This window comes from Phacochoerus africanus, chromosome 3 (genome assembly GCF_016906955.1).
Source record: "Phacochoerus africanus isolate WHEZ1 chromosome 3, ROS_Pafr_v1, whole genome shotgun sequence".
In the NCBI taxonomy this organism is placed as follows: domain Eukaryota; kingdom Metazoa; phylum Chordata; class Mammalia; order Artiodactyla; family Suidae; genus Phacochoerus; species Phacochoerus africanus.
In genome coordinates this window covers 153,732,175-153,753,950 of record NC_062546.1, presented here as the reverse complement: position 1 = coordinate 153,753,950, position 21,776 = coordinate 153,732,175, and the positions used below count along the sequence as shown (strand labels likewise).

Genomic DNA, 21,776 nt, shown 5'->3' with positions numbered 1-21,776 from the left:
GTTATAAATTAATCTTCATGTTGAAATTTTGGGGAACTGGATTAAGTGACACAAAAAAACAAAAAACAAAACAAAACTCTCCCTATTTAATAAAGCATAATTCAAGCAGGTTTTGAGAAAACTTAAATTTTCAAAAAAATGTGTTGACCTTTTTGATCAATTAGGCTTCTTACCATTCCATAAACTCTGAATTATAACTAAAATAATTACATGTCACAATGTTTTGTTAACATGCAAGTGAAAAACAGTTGGATTCTTTGAGTCTGAACAACTAAAAAACTGAAAGTTGCCATTCTTAAGATTTAAGCAATTGATTTTCTTACAAAAATAACTTATTATGCCATCATTGATGTGAATATAGCAGCCTCTAGTAGTAAATAATTGGAATGTCTATAGTATTATGAGCTACAGTGAAACAAACCTGCAAAGTTAATTTTTTCTTAATTTAAATAATGAAGATTGGATAAGATTGAAAAACCACAACTATAAACAAAAAAAGGCAAATGTTAAATAAAGGATACACATCAGAACAGAGAAAGTCTAAAAGTCAAAAAAAATTAGAAAATATGTTTCAAAAATCAATTACTATCACAGGGAAAACCTTTATGAAAGCAATTCCAAAATGACCACATATCTTTAAAACATAGAACTCAAAATACTTTAATTTGGGATACTGTACAATGACCAGTTAATTGCTATAAATATTTTTTCCTGTTACATACTTATGGATGCTGTAGAAATCGAGAGGATTTCTTTATTGTTGCAAAATTTTTTTCTCAAGTGAAAACTAAAATAAATTCAACCTTCAGAAAGCAAACAACAACAACAAAAAAATGAAGAATCTCTTTACTACAATATAGCATGACAATAGGGTGTCTGTTTACTTTCCCACACTGTATGTTTTTTAAATGAAAATATATGATCAGGGAATCAATTTTAGAGAATTCTTAGAACAGGTAACTGAAAACCAAGTTGTCTTTTCAGGCCAACCTCAAACTTTGTGATAAAATACACTTGGATAAATCTGTGTGTATGTAGATCACAGAGCAGGTTCATATCTGAGCCAGTCTAAATATCTTCCCAGGAGTCGGCAATCTGTGGTCATGGGCTGAATGTGGCTTGTGACTGGCCTATTTGTGTATGGCCCTGAGCTAAGAATGGTTTCTACAATTTTTAAAGGGTTGTAAACAAAACAGAAACAAAGACTATGTGACAAAAACCATATATGGTCTACAAAGCCTAAAATATTTATGGTCTGGACATTTACAGAAAAGTCTGCAGACCCGGTAGTTGTACAGAACTCAGGTGGTGCAATCACAAGTCCAAGGTAACGTTCATTTATTCTCATCAAGAATGAAGTAACATTCTGAACAGGTCTCTTCTGATACCATCTGTTAATATCTTCATTTTCAACATCACTAAAGTTCATCCTACAATAATAATGTAAAAGAGACTGAATTCCTTTCTCTTTCAACATCTAATGTTAAAAACAAACAAAAACACTGACTTAAATTTGACCTTTTCAGAAGAAATTACTCAATATTCTTATTTAATAGATCACCACACGAAATATACTTTATCTGTCATAACAGTGGAAAAGGATATCTCACAGTTCTTACCTGCCCATGGCAGATAATACCAATTATAGTTTACCACACTTTCCAAGTCATATTTTGGTATGTTCTTTTTCTTAATTTTAGTTATGATATTCTATTTTAAGACTAATATTTTTTATTTCAAATGTTTAACTTGAGATAAAAGTCACGATTTAAAAAATAAAGCATCTTGAGAAAACTACCAGCCAAAACATGAGAAAAACATTTTTGTTCACTGAAACAAAGATAAAAAAGTTTCGTAACTTTCTCTTTCCTATCTTTTAGTTTTGGATAAAACAAAATTCACGAAGCAGGCTGTAAAGCTTCCTATACCTAGGGTCTATAGGTCTAACATGACTCGATGAAGCCTGATGGTGAGAGGCTATGCTTTTCTTTTGTCTTTTCACCTTACAGGGAAAGAATCCAAGAAACCTCACCCATGACTGTATTAAATTCCATTCAGAAAGCATGCCAGCACTCATAAACTCTGGTCTAAGTATGTCCCAGAAAGACAATGACTTAAAAAAGTAAGAAATGAATAGCCCTCTGAAAAATAGCATCAAAGAGATTGCATTGCTTCTTGGTAGATTCATAATTCAAGAGGGGGCAACATGAATGTGGGTTCTAATACATCCTGACTATATTAAGAAAAAACAAAACACGCTATTCAAAATGTGTTAGGAGGTTCCTGTATATTTATTTCTAAAACACAATAAAAACAATGCTTTTAATTTATGGCCATAGTCACTATTTCTCTGTTAAATGGTTTTACTTGTCCAAATTTCTAAGCATTTCAGTGTCTAGAGGCTATATTCTGATTGTCACATTTTCCAAAGAAATTTCTACCTACCTTACTACTTTTTGAAGCTTCATTTTACTGTTTATTGATACATGTATTGAATATATAGTGAGGATAAATTTAGATAATGTTTGTCAAAGTAAACTCTAGATTTCTTACCTTATTTCTCTTTCCATGATTTTGGAGATTTTCCAATTTTTCATATATTAAGGTAGTAATCTCTTTAGCATCTCTGGAATCTATTTGCTCTCCCCAAATATTTCTCTAAAATTAAAAATATTATTCTTATAACCTTTTTAAGTATCTCATCAAAACATGACATTTTTATCTAAGAAACTTGATAATATTCCTTAAAATTTCAATGTTTAAAACTCAAATTTAAGTAACTGCTGCTGCAAAAGCAGTTAACCAATAATTTACCTGAAATAACTACTAACAATACCATTATGGAAACATGTAAATTAATTCCTTGGTTAAAATACATTGCTAACTCCAAATGCCTCAAAGTTGAATAAAATGTCCCCAGAATACTCAAATTATTCTAATCTACAGTCACTGGCATAGACAAAACCCTGCCCAACTGTAACAATGGAAAGCAATATATATACTTCCTGGTTCTTATCTGCACACAGCAGAAAGGTGGTTAAAAAGCTGGGCAAGGGACAGGTCAATACATCCAGACCTGCTTATTTTGGATCTGGAGCCACCTGTTGTTTCCTTCTTCCTGGTGGGAACTCCAAACTGTATACTAGGATTTTGTTTTTCTGTAAAATTGCTCACCTGGTTTGTATTTCTCACTTCAGTCCTTATTCTGCTTTGGCCTTATCTGATGGACTTCTGGATGCCAACCCTGCCTTTCTGTTTGGACAGGGTTATTTTGGGTCCTAATCTTGTCCTCCGGGCTCCAGCGGACATGTGGTAACACCACGTTTTCAAACAGCTCCCTGTATCGCCTTGTTAGTTCTGTGACTGCTCATTATATTGATACTTCCTTAACATCATTCTACCTGAATAGGGTAGAATGTCATCTATCATGTCATATATTTCCTATGTGTTCTGAGAATTGGGAAGCTAGTGATTCCAAAGGAATGAAGACTTAGGATCTGATATAAAACTCCTTTATTCTCATTTAGTTCTGCTTACCCCAGGCTGTTCTTAAGACAGAAGTAGCTTCCTCATAAATCAAAATGCTTCACTGAAAAAATCTACATGTCTGATGACAAGTCTAGATTCCTGAAATTGTCTAATTCCTTTAGCTTTATATCAAAATAAATTATAGTCACAAATAGATAAGATCTTAATCTGATATCCTTTTTCAAAAAAGCATTATTTAAAATATTTGAAATTATTTCAATGTTTTACTAGGAAACATGAATACAAGGCAAATATTTGTCATATTACAGTTCTAATGTCAAAAATGTCTTATTCTTTTACTTGGGAGGACAGCAAAGGTTAACAAGTCCTCTCAATTAGCAATTATAATGACTGAAAAACATACACCTTTGTATCAATGACACAGGAGAGGTTATCACCTGAATTTTTTTTTCCCCTTTGGTCTTGCCTGAGCCATGAGGAAGTTCCTAGAGACTGAACTCGCACCACAGCAGCAACAACACCAGATCCTTAACCCACTGAGCCACCAGGGAACTCCTATTATCTGAATTTTAAGACCTAGTGGTAGACATCTAGTTTTTTTGTTGAGAAGAAAAAAATTATTATCAGTAGCTCAAAGAAGAAATTATGACTAAACCAAGGAACTCTTAGCTTTTACAGTCTAAACTAATAAAGGTAAATGCTCCGGTACTAAGGCTATTTCAAAAGTATTATGACAGTATATTCTTAGTTTTTACAAAAAAGAAAATTAGAAATATAATAATGTTAATTCTATGAAAGTGGAAAATACAAAATTTTACACAAAATCATCACCTTGAATTCTGTCACCCACAGAAAACCATTATTAGTATTTTGGAATGTCTCTTTAGTAGTTTCCCTATTCATGAGTATAAAAATTTTAACGCAATGAAGATCATATGAACTTTGAGACAGAAAAATCTTTTAAAATCACTTGGTGTATATATGAAAAGAAGCTTGTTTCAGTTACATGCAATAAAATAAAAAATGACAAAAGGAAAGAGACTGGATAAAAGCATAACTCAGACAAAAAGCAAACCTTCTGAGCTTGGCCTGTGAAAGGAAAGGCACACAGAGGAAAGCCTATACGTACCCTTGTCCCTTCATAGGGATAAAATTTAACAGTTGGATAGGCTCTGATACCAGCTTTCTGGCAGGTTTGGGCATAAGCCTGACAGTCTACTTTTCCAGCTTTCACTTTTTCCTTAACCATCTGAAAAGAGAAAAATATGCTTTGTCATTCTCTTTGGCATATACTGCTTTGGCAACCACAAAGCAATACAGTACTACATGTTTAAAATATTTACAAACCTAAGGATTTATTACTTAAAATGTAGTTTTAATCTTTTCCAATTCAAACAAGATTGTTTCCAAATTCCTCTGAGCTCTAAAACTCCTATTTACATATCCTCTGATAGCAAATAAACTCTCCTTTGCCTTATCAAGAAAACTGAGCTTTACCCTAAACTACCCCTTTCTTCCTGTTACTCACAGCTTGCCTGTCACACCACAAACATCTCAGATTCTGTCCTCATCCTCCCTCCTATCTCTGGTCCCATCTGCTGGGTGACTATGCCCACATTCTCTGGTGCCTCCCTGTCAGATCTTACTGCTCTTCAGCATATATGCAGAAGACCAGGAAAGAAGTTCTTCCTTAATTGCTCTGGTTTCTCTAGCTACAACACTGCTTCTCTTTTTTCAAGTAGTTTATTCTTTTACCACCTCCTCTTCACCTGCTTATTATCAACACATTTTAGCTAGCTTCTATTCTTACTGCTCCTCCAGTGAAACTGCTCTAAGTTAACAAATGACCTTTACTTGGCCAAACCAATGGACACTTCTCACTCCAAGAAGGGTGTCTGACATTGCTGACCACTTCCTTTCTCTATGCTTTTCTTTCTTGGCACTTACATTTCTCTCTTGGCTATCCCATGCCTCTGGCCAGTCTTCCTCATTTCTACCATAAGGATCTCCTCCTCCATCTGCCCCTCAAAATAAAATGTCCAATCAGTTTCTTTTTTCCTTTCTTCTTCCTCTTTTTTTTTGCTTTTTAGGACCACACCCACAGCATATGGAAGTTCTCAGGCTAGGGGCTGAATTGGAACTGCAGCTGTGAAATCTGAGCTGCGACTGCAACCTACACCACAGCTCACGGCAATGCCAGATCCTTAACCCTGAGTCAGGCCAGTGATCGAAACTGCATCCTCATGGGTACTAGTCAGGTTCATTATTGCTGAGCCACTATGGACTCCCCAGTCAGTTTCATTAATTTTTTCACTGTGAGAAATCCCCTCACCTTTCCCAACAATTTCAGTCAACCATGTACTGGCCTGCTTTGCCTAAATAAGCATCTTAAACATGACATTTCTAAAGTGAATTCCTTCCCCTCAATCTACTCTTTCTTTGTCCTGCTATGCACTCAGCTCAGGCCAGAAACTAAGGCATCCTAGACTTTTTCCTCCCACATTTGTCACAAACACTAAATCCTATTCACTTCTTATATCTTATATTTGTTCTGTTCTATGACCACTGCCTATCACCTCTCGCTTCAGGACAATTAAACTGTCTCTGCTGCGTCTAGTTTTGTCCCAATGGCTGGGGTACTTGAAGGCAGACTAACGTGTGCTAGGGTACCAGCGAAGCTGCAGGCAGAAACATTTGTGCACAGACAATCACTCAGAGTGAAGGTCAGAGAAATCGAGTTGACTTGTACTTTTAGTTATAGAAGGGAACCAATTTGTTTCTGGTGTTCTCATCTTTCTCTGGCCTTTTGGCCCATGTTCAGTCCATTCAAAGGGATCTTTCTAAAATATAAAATGGATCCTGCCCTAACAGTTCTCCTCCAATGTTGTTATAGATTACACTCTGAACAATACGAAATCACTGAAGCAGAGTGTGTAATCTGAGTAGTATAGGCAAGCAGACCAAACCATCTCCTCCTGGCCAGTTTGTTGAGCCTCAGTTTTGCCTCTCCTCTTTTGTCTTTATCCTCTGGGACTGCTGGACCAACAGTGGAGATGCCTCAGTATGCTCCACTCTCTCATGTCCCTACATCTTTGCAAATTCTGACTTCTTGGCTTAAGGGTACTCTCCAGGCGACCCTTTCAAGTGCTATACTCCTAGCTATTCCAACATGAATGGTAATTCTCATCTCAAATACTAACTTTAATGTGGAGCTTTTTGTCTCCTTCAGGAATGACTCTGATATTCTTATTTCACTCTAATTTCACCAGTAATGGTCCTGTTGATTTATATATATTTATTTGCATTTTATCTTCCAACTAGATTAAAGTCATCTTAAAGACATGGAATTTTTGTCTTTCCTTTTTTTTTTTTTTTTTTAGTTCTAGTATTTGGCTTAATGCTTAGGTGTTAAGGATTTGTTGAATGACCTTTTTAAATAGTTTTCTTCTATATTCCCGATATAAGTGCATTACAAAATACATAGCTAAGTTTTTCAGTTTTTAAGTGATAAAGGAGTAAAACATTTTTGTTAGAATTACCAGAGAAAATTCTAGATTTGTTATGTAGTCAAACATCATAATGGTTAGAAAATGGCTGCAGGAGCTCTGGAGACAAGACGGCAGAGTAGAAGGACTCAAGCTCACCTACTCTCATGAAAACACCAAAATTACAACTAACTGCTAAACAACTACTAACAAAATAGACTGGAAGGTAACAAAAAAGATACCTACACCCAAAGACAAAGAAGCCACATTGAGATGATAGGAGGGATGCTTTCTCAGTATAAGCAATTTCATACCTGCTGTGTAGGTGACTCACAGACTGGAAAGTAACTATATTACAGAGGCTCTCAAATAGGAGTGAGAGTTCCAAACCCCACATCAGGCTCCCCAGCCTGGGTTTCTGGCTCTGGAAGGAGGAGCCCAGAGCATTCACTGGAGGCCAGTGAGGCTTGGGTGCAGGAGCTCCGCAGGACTAGGGGAAAGACAGACTCCACTTTTGGAGGGCACACAGGCTTGCATGTGCACTGGGTCCCAAGGCAAAGTAGGGACTTCATAGGAACCTGGGTCAGACCTACTTGCAGGTCTTAGAGGGTCTCCTGGGAAAGTGGAGGGATAGGGGTGTGCAGCTGTGGCTTGCTGTTGGGGCAGGACATTGGAGGTGGAAGTCCCAGGTCTTATCAGTGGTGTGTCTCCCCTGGAGGTGGCCATTTTGGAAGAATTTCCCCACCCATCAGTGCTGAGAAGCCCCAGGCCAAACAACAAACATGGTGAGGACAAAGTTCCACCCATTAGCAAATAGGCTGCCTAAGATACTCCCCTGCACAGAGCCACCTCTAATCACACCCAAAGCCCCACCTACCAGTAGGCAGGCACCTGTCCCTCCCAGCAGGAAGCCTGCCACAAGCCCTTGTATCAATCTCACCCACAAGGTGGTTAGAAACCAGAGGCAAGAGAGGCTCTGGCTCCATAGCCCGCAAAAAGGAGATCACACAGAAAGCTACATAAAATGAAAAGGCAGAGAGAGATGAGCCAGATGAAGGAACAAGACAAAACCCCAGAAAAATAGCTAAGTGAACTAGAGATAAGCAACCTCCATTAAAAAGACTTTAGAATAATGACAATAAAGAAGATCCAAGGTCTCGGGGGGAAAAAATGGAGATAAATGTTGATAAATTACAAGAAATATTTAACAAAGATAGAAGATTTTTAAGATTTAAACAAGCAGAAATGAAAAACACAATAACCAAAATAAAAAGTTCACTAGAAGAAACTAAGAGCATATTACTGGAGGCAGAAGAATGAATAAGCAGGTGGAAGAGAGGCTGGTGGGAATCACTGACATGGAAGAGAATAAAGAAAAAAGAACAAAAAGAAATGAGGACAGTCTAGGTGAACTCTAGGCAACTTTCAATGCACCAACATTTACATTACAGGGGTTCCAGAAGGAGAAGAGAAAGGGCCAAAGAAAACATGTGAAGAGATAAAGGCTGAAAACTCCCCTAACATGGGACGAGACTCACTCACTCAAATACAGGAAACGAAATGAATACTGTATAAAATAAACCCAAGGAGGATCACCCTGAGACACATATTAATCAAACTGACCAAAACTAAAGACAGAGAAAATACTGAAATTAACAAACAAGGCACCTTACACCAGCCAGAATGGCCATCATCCAAAAGTCTACAAACAGTAAGTGCTGGAGAGGGTGTGGAGAAAAAGGAACCCTAGTACACTGTTGGTGGGATTGTAAATTGGTACAACCACTGTGGAAAGCAGTATGGAGATTCCTCAGAAAACTAAACATAGAACTACCATTTGATCCAGCAATCCCACTCCTGGGCATCTATCCAGAGAAAACCACAACTTGCAGAGACACATGTACTCCAATGCTCATTGCAGCACCATTTGCAATAGCCAAGACATGGAAACAACCTAAATGTCCATCGACAGAGGAGTGGATCCAGAAGATGTGGTACATACACACAATGGAATATTACTCAGCCATTAAAAGGAATGAAATACCAGCATTTTTTGCAACATGGATGGACCTAGAAACTATCATGCTAAGTGAAGTCAGCCATACAATGAGACACCAACATCAAATGCTTTCACTGACATGGGGAATCTGAAAAAAGGACAGACTGAACTTCTTTGCAGAACAGATGCTGACTCACAGACATTGAAAAACTTTTATGGTCTCCAGAGGAGACAGTTTGGGGGGTGGGGGGATGTGCCTGGGCTGTGGGATGGAAATCCTGTGAAATCAGATTGTATGATCATTATACAACTACATATGTGATAAATTCATTTGAGTAATAAAAAAAAATGGAAAAACAAACAAACAAAAAACAAACAAACAAGGGAACCCTAGTAAGGTTATCAGCTGACTCTTAAGCAGAAATTTGCAGGCCAAAAGGGAGTGCCACAAAATACTTAAAACGATGACATGAAAACACTTCCAAACAAGAATACTCTATTGAGCAAGGCTCTCATTCAGATTTGAAGGAGAAACCTATAGACAGGCAAAAGCTAAGATAATTCAGCACCATTAAGCCAGCTTTACAACAAATACTAAAGGAGCGTCTCTAGGTAGAAAAGGTCACAACTAGAAACAAGAAAATTACAAATGAGAAGGTTCACTGGTTAAGGCAAGCATATAGTAAAGGGAGGAAGTCATCCACACACAAATATGCTCTCAAAACTAGCAACTGTGAGAAGAGGAGGGTACAAATGCAGGATACCATCAAACCACAAGAGAAAAGAACATAAGGAGGGAAGAAAAGACCAACAAAACCAAATCCAAAACAATTAACAAAATGTCAGTAAGAACACACATATCAATAATTACCTTAAATGTAAATGGACTAAATGCTCCAACCAAAATACATAGTCTGGCTGAATGAATACAAAAACAAGACTCATATATATGCTGTCTTCGAAGACCTACTTTGGTTCTGGGGACAGTTACAAACAAAGTGAAAGGATGGAAGAAAATATTCCATGCACACACACACACAATGGAATAATACTCAGCCATAAAAAGAAGGAAATAATACCATTTGCAGCAACATAGATGGAACTAGAGATTACATACTAAGTTATACAATGCAAGACAATCATACGATATTACTTACATGTCTAAAAAAAGAATACAAATGAACTCATTTGCACAACAGAAACAGACTCACAGACTTTGAAACAAACTTATGGTTACTAAAGGGGACAGATGAGGGGGGAGGGATGGACCAGGGGTTGGGAATTGGCACATGCACACTGTGGTATATGGAATGACTTGGACAATAGGGACCTGCTGTGTATAGCACAGGAAACTCCACTCAATATTCTGTGATAATCTGTTTTGGAAAAGAATCTGAAAGAGAGTGGATGGGTGTACATGTACAGCAGACACCATCACAACACTGTAAATCAAACACTTCAATAAAACTTTTAAAAATGAAGAAAAAAAAGAATATATGTCAGGAAATGTGGTTAACAGCCAGAAAAGGTGCTATCTCAGAATCATCAAGGCAGAACTGAAGAAGGCAGACTGGAAACACAAAACTAGTTAAAAGGCACATATGATTAAGTCTACTTACTTATGGACATAGTTATTATTGATTGAATGCATAAACTTGTACCTTTTACGTAAACCCATGTTACCCCCTTTCTCTGGTAGAACTGCCACACATTATTTCTTTTAGGTCTCATGTAGATGAGATAGCTGTGAGCTCTATTCTTGGACAATTTTGAGAACTGTGTGGCTAAGGACAGTCTTACCCCAACCACCAACAACAAAGAGGACGGTAGAGGAAATGTATAGGAGATGACAGATTTGAAAGGCATTCAGGAAGTAGAACTGACAGGATCTAGTGACTGCCTAGAGGGCAGCAGAGTAATGGTGACGAAAAGGAAATAAAGAACAAGCAGAAGTGAAGTTTCTGGCTATTATGGTTAGATAGATGACATCATTCAAGATAAGGGACATTAATTAAAAGCTTTAATAAAGAAGGAAGAAATCTATTGTAAAGATTACAGTCGTAGAAATAGAATGGAGTTTTTTTAAACTCTGAGAAAATTAAAAAATTATATTTACAATGTTTTATCTAATTATTAAAACCTGCACGTGCCCCCAACTTACTTAAGTAAATGGACAAGACTTACCCTAGCTAAGAGCTCAAACTCTGGAGCAAAGTTTTGGCAAGGTCCACACCAAGGAGCATAGAAATCAACCACCCAGTGGCTTTTCCCTTGTAAAACTTTTTCATTGAAAGTCTGAGGTGTTAGATCTATAGATGCTTGAGGTAAAAATCTGTGGTGAGGAATCAAAATTATTTTTCATTATATAAAACCAAAGCAAACATCTAAAGAAGAATATTGTAAATCTTTCTAAGTTTATGAAATGACTTCAAAGACTGATAATGAAATAAAGCAAAACTTTATCTTGGTAAATTATAATTCTTTACAAAGTACTTTAACATGCTAGAACCTTAGGGAGTTCCCACTGTGGCGTAGCGGAAACGAATCTGTCTAGGAACCATGAGGTTGCGGGTTCGGTCCCTAACCTTGCTCAGCAGGTTAAGGATCTGGTGTTGACAGTAGCTGTGGTGTAGTTCGCAAACGCAGCTAGGATCTGGCATTGCTGTGGCTATGGTGTAGGGTGCTGCAGCTCCGATTTGACGCCTACCCTGGGAACATCCATATGCTGTGGGTGCAGCCCTAAAAAGCAAAACATAAAATAAAATAAAATGCTAGAACCTTAAATAACTCAGTACATTTAGCTAAACACGTGACAGGAAGGTAGACAGCATTTATATAATAATCCATATTTTAAGTACTCACCCTAGACCCCAGATTCTCAGGGAATAAGCATCCCTATTCCAACCACTGTAACTACTAAGAGAAGAAAAAATATGTAAGTTGTACATAGTATTTTCTATTACTGAATACTTTCAGAAAACAATCTCATTCTACCAATTTAAAGGGTAACTTTAGTCAACTGACCTCATCTAAATCTCTTTCTCAGATAAACCTAGCTACAAATACTGCTTACAGGGCTTCCCAAATATATTTCCCTCGTCTTGATGTCTTTTTGTGCTCCAGACAGACTCGAATGTTTAGATATCTACTAGACAGCTCCTACAGACACATGGTAATAGGAAAACCCAAAATGTCCAAAGCTTTAATTTCTGAGTTTTTACTCCAGTTATTACTGTCAAATTTCTACTCACTTTAAGACCCATGTCAAAAGCCACCTCATAAATGCAGCCTTTCATGATTTCCTCTCATAGTTGTGATCCCTTTCTCCTTCGACTCTATGGTTAGATTTGAGTTTCTTACTTGAAGTGTCATATAGGGTTTGGAAATAGCATGGACACAAAGTCAGGCCTGAGTTCAAATCCCAACTTCAAACCTTAGCAGCTGTGTGACTTGGGGAAGTTATCTGTTATGTACATCAGTTTACTTATCTGGAATAGGAGGAAGGCTAATAATTCTTATTTCTCTGTGTATTTGTGAGGACTAGTGGAAATAATATGCTCAAAAAAGCCATCCAGTATAGCACCTGAAATCAAACAGGGACTTAATACATATTCTTCTTCTCCTTATTTTCTCCTTTATTAGACTGTCAGCTTCACAATCAATGGGACTGTTCATTGTTCACCTTCTAAATTTCTCATTAGCGCTCTATCTTAAATTAAACATGGCAGGCTCCGCCAAAGTACTTGCTGGTTTAACTTTTATTTAGTTAAACTGTATAAATAAATGGTTATATAAATGTCTTCAGATTTTAGAGAACACTTACTGATACTGATAAGCTTTATTTGATTTTTGGGGAAAAAATCTTATCTCAGGATATCTCCGAACATTTTCTTGGGCACATAAAGAATGATATTGCTGGCAGTCTATACTGCCCACATTGATCAGTCCAGTTAATGTCTATAAAAGAAAAAAAAATAGTCAAAGTAATTAGAATAAAATTACCTCCACTATTATTTTATGTTTATAATCAAGAAAATGTCACTGTGCAATGGTTACTATAATAATTATCTGTGATTTTCACTGAAGAAAAATGGGTAAGGGCTTAAAACATAATAGAACATTTATGGTAATGAACAGGAAATGTAATTTTGTAGTCAAGAGCTTGCTACAATTACTGTGGTTTAAATGACTGATTTTATTCATCTGTTAAACCAGGAAAATTAGGTATCTCTAAAATTCAAAGTGTGGAGTTCCTGCTGTGGTGCAGTGGGTTAGGATCTGGTGTTGCCACAGCTGCAGCTCAGATTAGATCCCTGGCCCAGGAACTTCCATATGCTAGGGGTGTGGCCAACAAACCCCAAAATAAACAAACAAGTAAAAAAACCAAAGTGTTAAGAAATGAAGAACTAGTGAAGTTCTTTGCCATGGTATTTTAAAGAGAGACCATTTTTCATATGGAGACATGAGTTACAGATAGCATAGTAATTTATGTCAGAATTAAAAGTTTATTAGAAAGAGTTGAAAATTATATTAAATGTTAAGATATCAGAAATTAATTCCTTGGTCATTCATTATCTCGGAAATAATTATAAAATTATAATTGCATTTTCATTCTGGTATTTAAATAATTTGTTTTCCATCTTTCATGATTTATAAGATTTTATTTGTATAAAATTTTAAAAACTGTTTCACTGATCAAGGCCACTTTTTCCCCTTACTTTTAAGGCTGACAATATTGTTAAGAAACTATCTTAAAGCTCTAAAAATGAAATAATAAAAAAAAGATAGTAGGAAATAAAGGGGATATTGGGTTCACATTTAGCAGAAATGTGGTCAAAAATGTACCAAGAGACACAGAAAAAGGGTAATTATTTTATACCATTCATATACCAGACAGAAACACAGTTGACTTCTAATGGGTATGTAAAAAACCATCAGAACTGTGCTAATCCAGAAGTGGGTTCACTCATTTCAATTTCAAAATAATTCCGTTAAACAAGAATTCTTAGTAAATGTTAAGATTTACAATAAACTATTTTACCATACCCGGGCCATTCTTTTCCATTCTGGCATTAAGACTTGACATGGATGACACCATGGAGAATAGAAATCAACCATCCAGACTTCGTCAGGTTTTCTTTGTCTAACTAGTTCATCAAAAGTGGTGGGTGTCAAGGAGACCACTGAAGGATTCATAAGATCCTTAAGAGAATACAGCTTTCATTATAACAAATATAAAAAGGAGTAGTTCATATATTCTTTGCAAACTGTATAAATAATACCTCATTTAGAAAATTTTTTGTTTTTTTTTGGAGTCCCTGCTGTGGCTCAGTGGGTTATGAAGCCAATTACCATCCATGAGGATGAGGGTTTGATCCCTGGCCTCCCTCTGTGGGTTGAGGATCTGGCATTGCTGTGAGCTGCAGTGTAGTTCAAGGATGCAGCTCGGATCCTGCACTGCTGTGGCTGTGGTGCAGGCTGGCAGCTGTAGCTCCAATTTGGCCCCTAGCCTGGGAACTTCCATATGCCATAGGTGCAGCCCTGAAAAAAAAAAAAAAAGGGAAAATTTCCTGTTTTTGAACTAATCAAAAGATACAACGGATATTTAAAGAGAATCTACAGTGAATTATTTTAAAAAGGAAGAAATGATCCTTATTTTTTAAGTTTGGATTTTGCCCATCAGTCTTCTTAAATCAAGGTGTATTTCCTTATTTCTATGTATCACTAAAATCATTTTAGGTAGAGAAAAGAGGAGACAAGAGTTCCAAGAGCTGCCCAGATGTCATAGGCCGTACAGTTCTTTCTGGAACCAATAGCTGGTTTGCAAATGATCCTTTAGTTATTAATGGAAAGCTCACTTTTCTACTTTTCCAACGTTCTGACTGGAGATATTGCACAAGCTCTCTATAGTTCATTTGTTTCAAATGCTGTTTTAATAGAGCTTCAGTCTATCATGATGCACACTCAGGTAGCCCTAACAAAGATGTTAGCTTCCTGGGGAAATAGTCAAAAACGCCACAAAACAAAAAAAACTATTATTCTGGAGGAGGAGGAAGAGATGAGTAAGACAGAGGACAGAATGGTCACTGAGTGGATAATAAGCTAGAACTGTTCATTTCTTTCTTAGGAGGCCCCTGTAACTGTTTTGGTCAATTACGACCATTAGTGAGAAAAAAGGAGATGCTGCAGATGTAGGGCACTTTTGGGCTCAAAACACAGAAGGCTTGGCAAAACTGTCTGGCCTTGAAGAAGCCCTCCATTGGTGGCTGGGGTAAGACTGTCCTTAGCCACACAGTTCTCAAAATTGTCCAAGAATGGGGCTCACAGCTATCTCATCTACAAGAGACCTAAAAGAAATAATGTGTGGCAGTTCTACCAGAGAAAGGGGGTAACATGGGTTTACGTAAAAGGTACAATTTTATGCATTCAATCAATAATAACTATGTCCACTAAGTACAAAGCACTATACTCAGTAACAAATGAAAGATATACTTGCTATAACCTCTGAGAATAAGTCTGTAACAGGAGCAAAACATTAGAAAATTAAAAATTTTTTTTTCTTCTCAGAAAGTGTTCTGGCATGAAAATAATAAATCCTATTGTTAAACATTATTAAATATTCATACAAAGTGTATACATACATGGAAGGATTTACAGCCATAGGCTACAACTTAAAAGTACCTCTACGAACTCCAAGATCTGTTCAGCAGAGTGATGACCTTCATACTCATGAATGTTGGACTGGTTGAACACCACTGTTGTTGGATAAGCTTGAATGTTATACTGTTAGAAATGAGAACACATATTACACAAAGATTTTATACATTTTACCTATTTGTTTTAAATTTATAACCAGTTTGCCTTTATTTAAGTAACAAGATTTTAAGAACTCATTGCTAAATTTCTGGTGACTGAAAAATTTTAGTGTAGCCAAATTTAGTAAAGGAAATAGATTTACAGTGGCACTCTTGAGCAGTACACAACCCTTATTTATAGCTAGCTACTCCATTAGCCATAAAATCCACAGGTAATGAAACACTGAGAAGCAAGCATGGATAATTATGAGCTCGGTATTTTTCTACTCTCCTGAAGCACGGTAGGTGACGACGTAAAGAGCAGACTAAACTCTAGCTTCAGCGTTTTTTGTTTTTTGTTTTTTGTTTTTTTAAAACCATAATACTCCAACTTGTCTAGAAGTAAAAGAAAATCAAGGAAATACAAATACCAAGAATAAGGGAAGAAGTAATTCATGTGTACACAATCATATTTTAGGTTAATCATACCCTAAGAATGAGGTTGTTGTTTATTCTTTGTTCAAGACAATTTTTATGGTAAAAATTAATTTCCTCAGAATTATCATGAACACCAACCCAGAAAACACTTCTCTAAAGTTTTAATTTTTCTTTTTAAAAACATTATAAAGAGATCCCTGTGGATTTGCTGTAGCCGAGCTTTGCATCCTCAATTTTGACAAGTACTCATTGGCAAACTAGAGTCTCTTACTAGGATTAAAAAATAACTTTAGAAAAAAATAATGGAAACATTTATCAAATTTTTGAAAATGAGCACAAAAAACCCATTATGTGAACAAAACAATAATTTTACCTAATATCTGACGTATTTAGCACCTTTTTAGCAATAAAACATGTAGTTTCCAATCTGTTCCTCACAACAATTCTATTCAGAAGCTAAAATTAGTAAGTCAACTTTATAGATGAGGAAACTGAGGTACTAAGAGATTAAATAATTTAGTCAAAGTTAACCAATTAGTAAGTGAATCCTGGCCTCTATTCCAGGTGAATTTGATAAAAGAGTTTGATACAAGACCTTTAAAACCAAAGGCCCTATTTATTTTATTTGAAAAACATATTTTAATGACATTTCAAACATAATGAAGAGAGAAGATGATCTAACACACACCCACATATCCCTCTGCTCCATTTTGGGATGATTAACTTCTCTGCCGTACTGGCAGATTGTTGGAAGTTCTCGTTCTTGATCCCATTTCCTTTCCACTCTGACACCAGGAACAACCAATACCCTGAAGTAAGCATCTATACAATCCATTGATGTTTTTACACTTTTGCTACATACGTATGTCTCCCTAAGCAGTCTACTGTAATGTCTGAGTGTCTATAAAATTTCTATAATTTTATCATATTCTATATACTACTCTGCAACCTTTTTTCATTATATTCTTGAGATTTACCCACGCTGTAAAAAAAAAAAAAGAGATCTAGTTGTAAATCCTCTTTGGTTATTATACCATGTGCCTGGATAATTTATTTATTTATGTACTTGCTACTGTCAGCTAAATTTTTGTTAATTTGATGGATGGGGAGGGTGTATGACTATTGCTATAATTTGTACTTTCTTGATGACTAATGAAGTTGAACATTTTCCACATTTACTGAATTTTCTCCTTTATAAAATGGCTATAAACCTCATTTTTTCCTATTTTAAAAAACTGATTTGCAGTCTTTAAATATTCTGAATACTAAGGTTTTGTCAAGTTATATGTGCTGCAAATATTTCCTCAATCTGTTGTTTGACTTTAAAGTGTTTTTCTATCACTGGCAATAGTTTTAACATTTAACGTAGCCAAATTCCTCCACATTCATAATTTTTACTTAGTGTATGTATGCACATGCATGTGCATATGTGGAATGAAATTCCTCACATGGGACACGTGTAGATATCACTCTACATTTACTTCTATTATTTTTTTAAACACGATGCTTTTTAAAAATTGAAGCATAATGTAACTGAGTCATTTTGCTGTACAACTAGAACAAAATATTGTAAAATCTATTGATCAGTTGTACAGATCAATAGCTGTACAGCAAAATGATTCGAATATGTACTTTTCTGTTTATTTTCCAGTATAGGTTATTACAAGATATTAAATTCCCTGTGCAATACAATAAATCCTGACTGCTTAACTATTTTATATATAGCAGTGTGTATGTTAATCTCATACTCCTAATTTGTTCTTCCCTCCCCCTGCAACAATAAGTTTGTTTTCTATGTCTGCGAGTCTGTTTTGTATATATTCTTATTCATTCATTCATTTATTCATGCATTTAAGCGCATGTGGAAGTTCCCGAGATGGGATCAAATCTGTGCCAGAGCAGTGACAACCCAGATCCTTAACCTGCTGCACTACAAGGGAACTCCATTCATATATATATGTTAGATTCTACATATAAGTGATACAATATTTATCATTCTCTGACTTACTTCACTAAACATGATACTTCCTAGGTCCATCTATGTTGCTCCAAATGGCAATATTTCATCCTTTTTAATGGTCAAGTAACATTCCATTGTATCTATACCTTATCTTCTTTTTTTTCACTGTTTTATTTTTTTTCTTCTTTTTTTTTTTTTGCTTTTTAGGGCCACACCTGCAGCATATGGAAGTTCCCAGGCTAGGGGTCAAAGCAGAGCTGCAGCTGCCAGCCTACACCTCAGCTATGGCAACATGGGATCTGAGCCACATCTGTGACCTACACTGCAGCTCAGAGCAATGCTAGATTCTTAACCCACTGAGCAAGGCCAGGGATCGAACCTATATCCTCATGGATATTAGTTGGGTTTGTTGCTGCTAAGCCACAATGTGAACTCCTCTTTCCTGTTTTTATTTAAAATTTTATTATAGTTGATTTATAATGTTCCTTCAATTTCTGCTGTATAGCAAAGTGACCCAGTCATACATATACATACTTTTTTTTTTAATACTACCTTCTATCATATTCTAACCCAAGAGGGTGGACAGAGTTCCCTGTGCTGTACACTAGGACGCCATTGCTTATCCATTCTAAATGTAATAGTTTGCATCTACCAACCCCAAACTCAACATCTTCTTAAGCCAACCATATCATAAGCCAATTGCCAGTTGATGGGCACCTGGGTTGTTTCCCAGGTCTTGGCTATTGTAAACAGTGCTGCTATGAACAATGGGGTGCATTTTTCTTTTTTTTAAAGCAGTGTTTTTGTTTTTTCTGGATATACACCGAGAAGTGGGCTTGCTGGATCATGTGATACCTTTATTTTTAGTTTTTCAAGGAACCTTCATACAGTTTTCCATAGTGGCTGTACCCATTTACATTCCCACCAACAGTCAGTATAGCTGGATTCCCTTTCTCAACACCCTCTCCAGCATGTTACTTATAGACTTTTTGATGATGGCCATTCTAACTGGATACCTCATGGTAGTTTTGATTTGCATTTCTCAAATAATTAGCAATTTGAACATCTGTATGTCTTTGTAATAATAATTACTGAATATCATCAGAAATCCTGTGTTTGTTTTCCCAATTATCTTTTTTTTTTTTTTTGCAGTTGGTTGGAATTGCATCCAAACAAGGCCTAACTAAATGCTGCATTTGAATGACAGATCTTGTAAGTCTTTTTAAATATCTTTTCTCCTTCTTTCAGTGACTATGTACAGTAAACTAGGGTCTATCCTATAAAGTTCTCCACAAGCTGAGATTTAAAGATTGTATGTACACAGTGTCACTTAACACATTCCCCTGTTATTGGATTTCTTATACAATGATATCTGGAGGCTTGATTTGATTTAGTTTTCTTCCCCAAGAATATTTTATAATTTCTAGTTCTTCCTAAAACTAAAGAATGAACATTAATCTAAAAAATTATTTTTATGTAAATAAAGGTTTCAAAAGGCTTAATTTATTTCTACTAGCTACATTTAGAAGACAATAAAAACTATACACTGACAAAAGATAATATTAAACTAAAAAAAAAGGGGAGTTACCATTGTGGCTCAGCAGTAATGAACCTGACTAGTTAGTATCCATGAGGACATGAGTTCAATCCCTGGCCCTACTCAGTGGATTAAGGATCCGGCATTGCCGTGAGCTGTGGTGTTGGTCGCAGACATGGCTCAGATCTGGTGTTGCTGTAGCTGTGGCATAAACTGGCAATTGCAGCTCCGATTTGACTCCTACTCTGGGAACATCCATTTGCCACAGGTGTAGCCCTAAAAAGACAGGAGGAAAAAAAAGAATAATTGAAAAATCATATTTTATCAAGTCAACTAAATATTTTTCTTGAGTTTCATAAATAAGACCCTATCTACACTGAGTCACACAGATTATCTATACATGTTTTAATCAAGTGATAATACTACAGCATTCTTGGGGAGGTTATTTGTTTGAATAATTTGTTCCTACTCTGAATGCAGATGCACATTTGAAAGTTATTTTATTGCTTTAACAATGGGCTGCCAAAACATTTTACAAAAACATTAATTAGAATAAATTGGTTACACTTTGCCTTACCATGTTACAGAGTCCCTCGTGAACTGTACAATCTAGTGTACCAAACTTAAGCTGACCATAAAGATGCTTTGATGCTTTTCGTAACTCTGGCAATAAAGCTCGACATGGTGGACACCACTATGAAAGAAAAAAATATTCATAAGCACTGAGCCAAGCGAAACAAAAAACACACACCATTTCTGCAACAAGCAATATGCTAAGAAAGACAAAACATACTTAATTGCAATTCTTATGCATTTATATACTCCATCCTTGGAAAGCCAAGTATATCAGCACTTTCTTAGAAGAAATATGTGATAGTGGCCAAAACTGGGTAACATGATTCTAATATTCATGGTTAGAGGTTACCTAGAAAATGTCTTTTTGCTGTGACAAAAGAAAATCTGACAATATTGAAATTTGACAGATAAACATAACTTACAGGAGCAAAAAAATCAACTAGCCATGGTTCTTTGTCACTGGTGGGAAAATTTTGAGGTCCAAGTGTGGTAACATGAGAATTAACACTTTCTTTGGCAAAGGCAAGTATATCATATAAAATCTTCTTTCCTTTGAAACAAAGAGAAAAATTAAAATTCATTCTTTTTATCCACAGAAATAATTCAAAGTTTTTATATGAAATACATTCTATATTTAAAGAGAAGAAGATAAACTTATAAACAAACTATTTTTTGGAGGGTTTAGTGTTCTGTATACTATATATACCTAGGTTTGCACCGCCAGGAGAAACCCTTTACTCTTTTTCTTGGAGGATCAGGTAAAATGTCAAGATCTCTGAAAAGTTTTTTCATCCACAGAGGCAGTGTTAAGTTCTTTTTGCTTACCTAAACTATTATTATGGTCTAACTCTTTTTTTTTTTTTGGTCTTTTTGCCATTTCTTGGGCCACTCCTGTGGCATATGGAGGTTCCCAGGCTAGGGGTCCAATCAGAGCCATAGCAGCTGGCCTATACTAGAGCCACAGCAATGTGGGATCCGAGCTGCGTCTACAACCTACACCACAGCTCACGGCAACACCGGATAGTTAACCCACTGAGCAAGGCCAGGGATCGAACCCACAACCTCATGGTTCCTAGTCGGATTCGTTAACCACTGCGCCAAACGGGAACTCCTATGGTCTAACTCTTAAATCTGTTTCTTCAGCCTAGACTTCTTTTATGAATTCAAAATCTGTACATCTAACTGCCTAGTGGAAATACTTACCTGGATGTCATATAAACAATTCAGGCATAACATATCCAAATTGAATGTGAGTTATTTTTCCCTAAACTTGCTCCTTTTCTCACCTTCCCTACTTTGGCAGTGGCATAATCATCCACCAGGTGCCTAAATAAGACTTCTCAGAATCAATCTTGCCTTCTTTCATTACCCTTATATCATAACTCTATTCTATCTCTTACCATCTTCCACTCCAATTTAGGCTACTGCTTAAATTTAGTCCGACCAACTGAATTAACCAAGCTACTCTCTCTGTCCTGTCTTCCTTATTAACTATTTC

The 21,776-nt window shown here is 36.1% G+C and overlaps 1 protein-coding gene across 1 annotated transcript in view; it reads right to left on the bottom strand.

The window, feature by feature from the left end:
• Nucleotides 1-633: 633 nt before the first annotated feature.
• DNAJC10 (DnaJ heat shock protein family (Hsp40) member C10) overlaps nucleotides 634-21,776 on the bottom strand; it is a 56,805-nt gene continuing 35,662 nt past the window's right edge. Inside the window, exons 15-24 of the mRNA XM_047773021.1 lie at nucleotides 20,701-20,828; nucleotides 20,280-20,396; nucleotides 15,655-15,756; nucleotides 14,020-14,175; nucleotides 12,797-12,930; nucleotides 11,836-11,889; nucleotides 11,158-11,305; nucleotides 4,619-4,738; nucleotides 2,554-2,658; nucleotides 634-1,430 (exon numbers count right to left, since the gene is read on the bottom strand). Coding sequence (XP_047628977.1) covers nucleotides 1,419-1,430; nucleotides 2,554-2,658; nucleotides 4,619-4,738; nucleotides 11,158-11,305; nucleotides 11,836-11,889; nucleotides 12,797-12,930; nucleotides 14,020-14,175; nucleotides 15,655-15,756; nucleotides 20,280-20,396; nucleotides 20,701-20,828 — 1,076 coding nt within the window. The 3' untranslated portion in view covers nucleotides 634-1,418. The remainder of the gene's footprint in view (nucleotides 1,431-2,553; nucleotides 2,659-4,618; nucleotides 4,739-11,157; nucleotides 11,306-11,835; nucleotides 11,890-12,796; nucleotides 12,931-14,019; nucleotides 14,176-15,654; nucleotides 15,757-20,279; nucleotides 20,397-20,700; nucleotides 20,829-21,776) is intronic.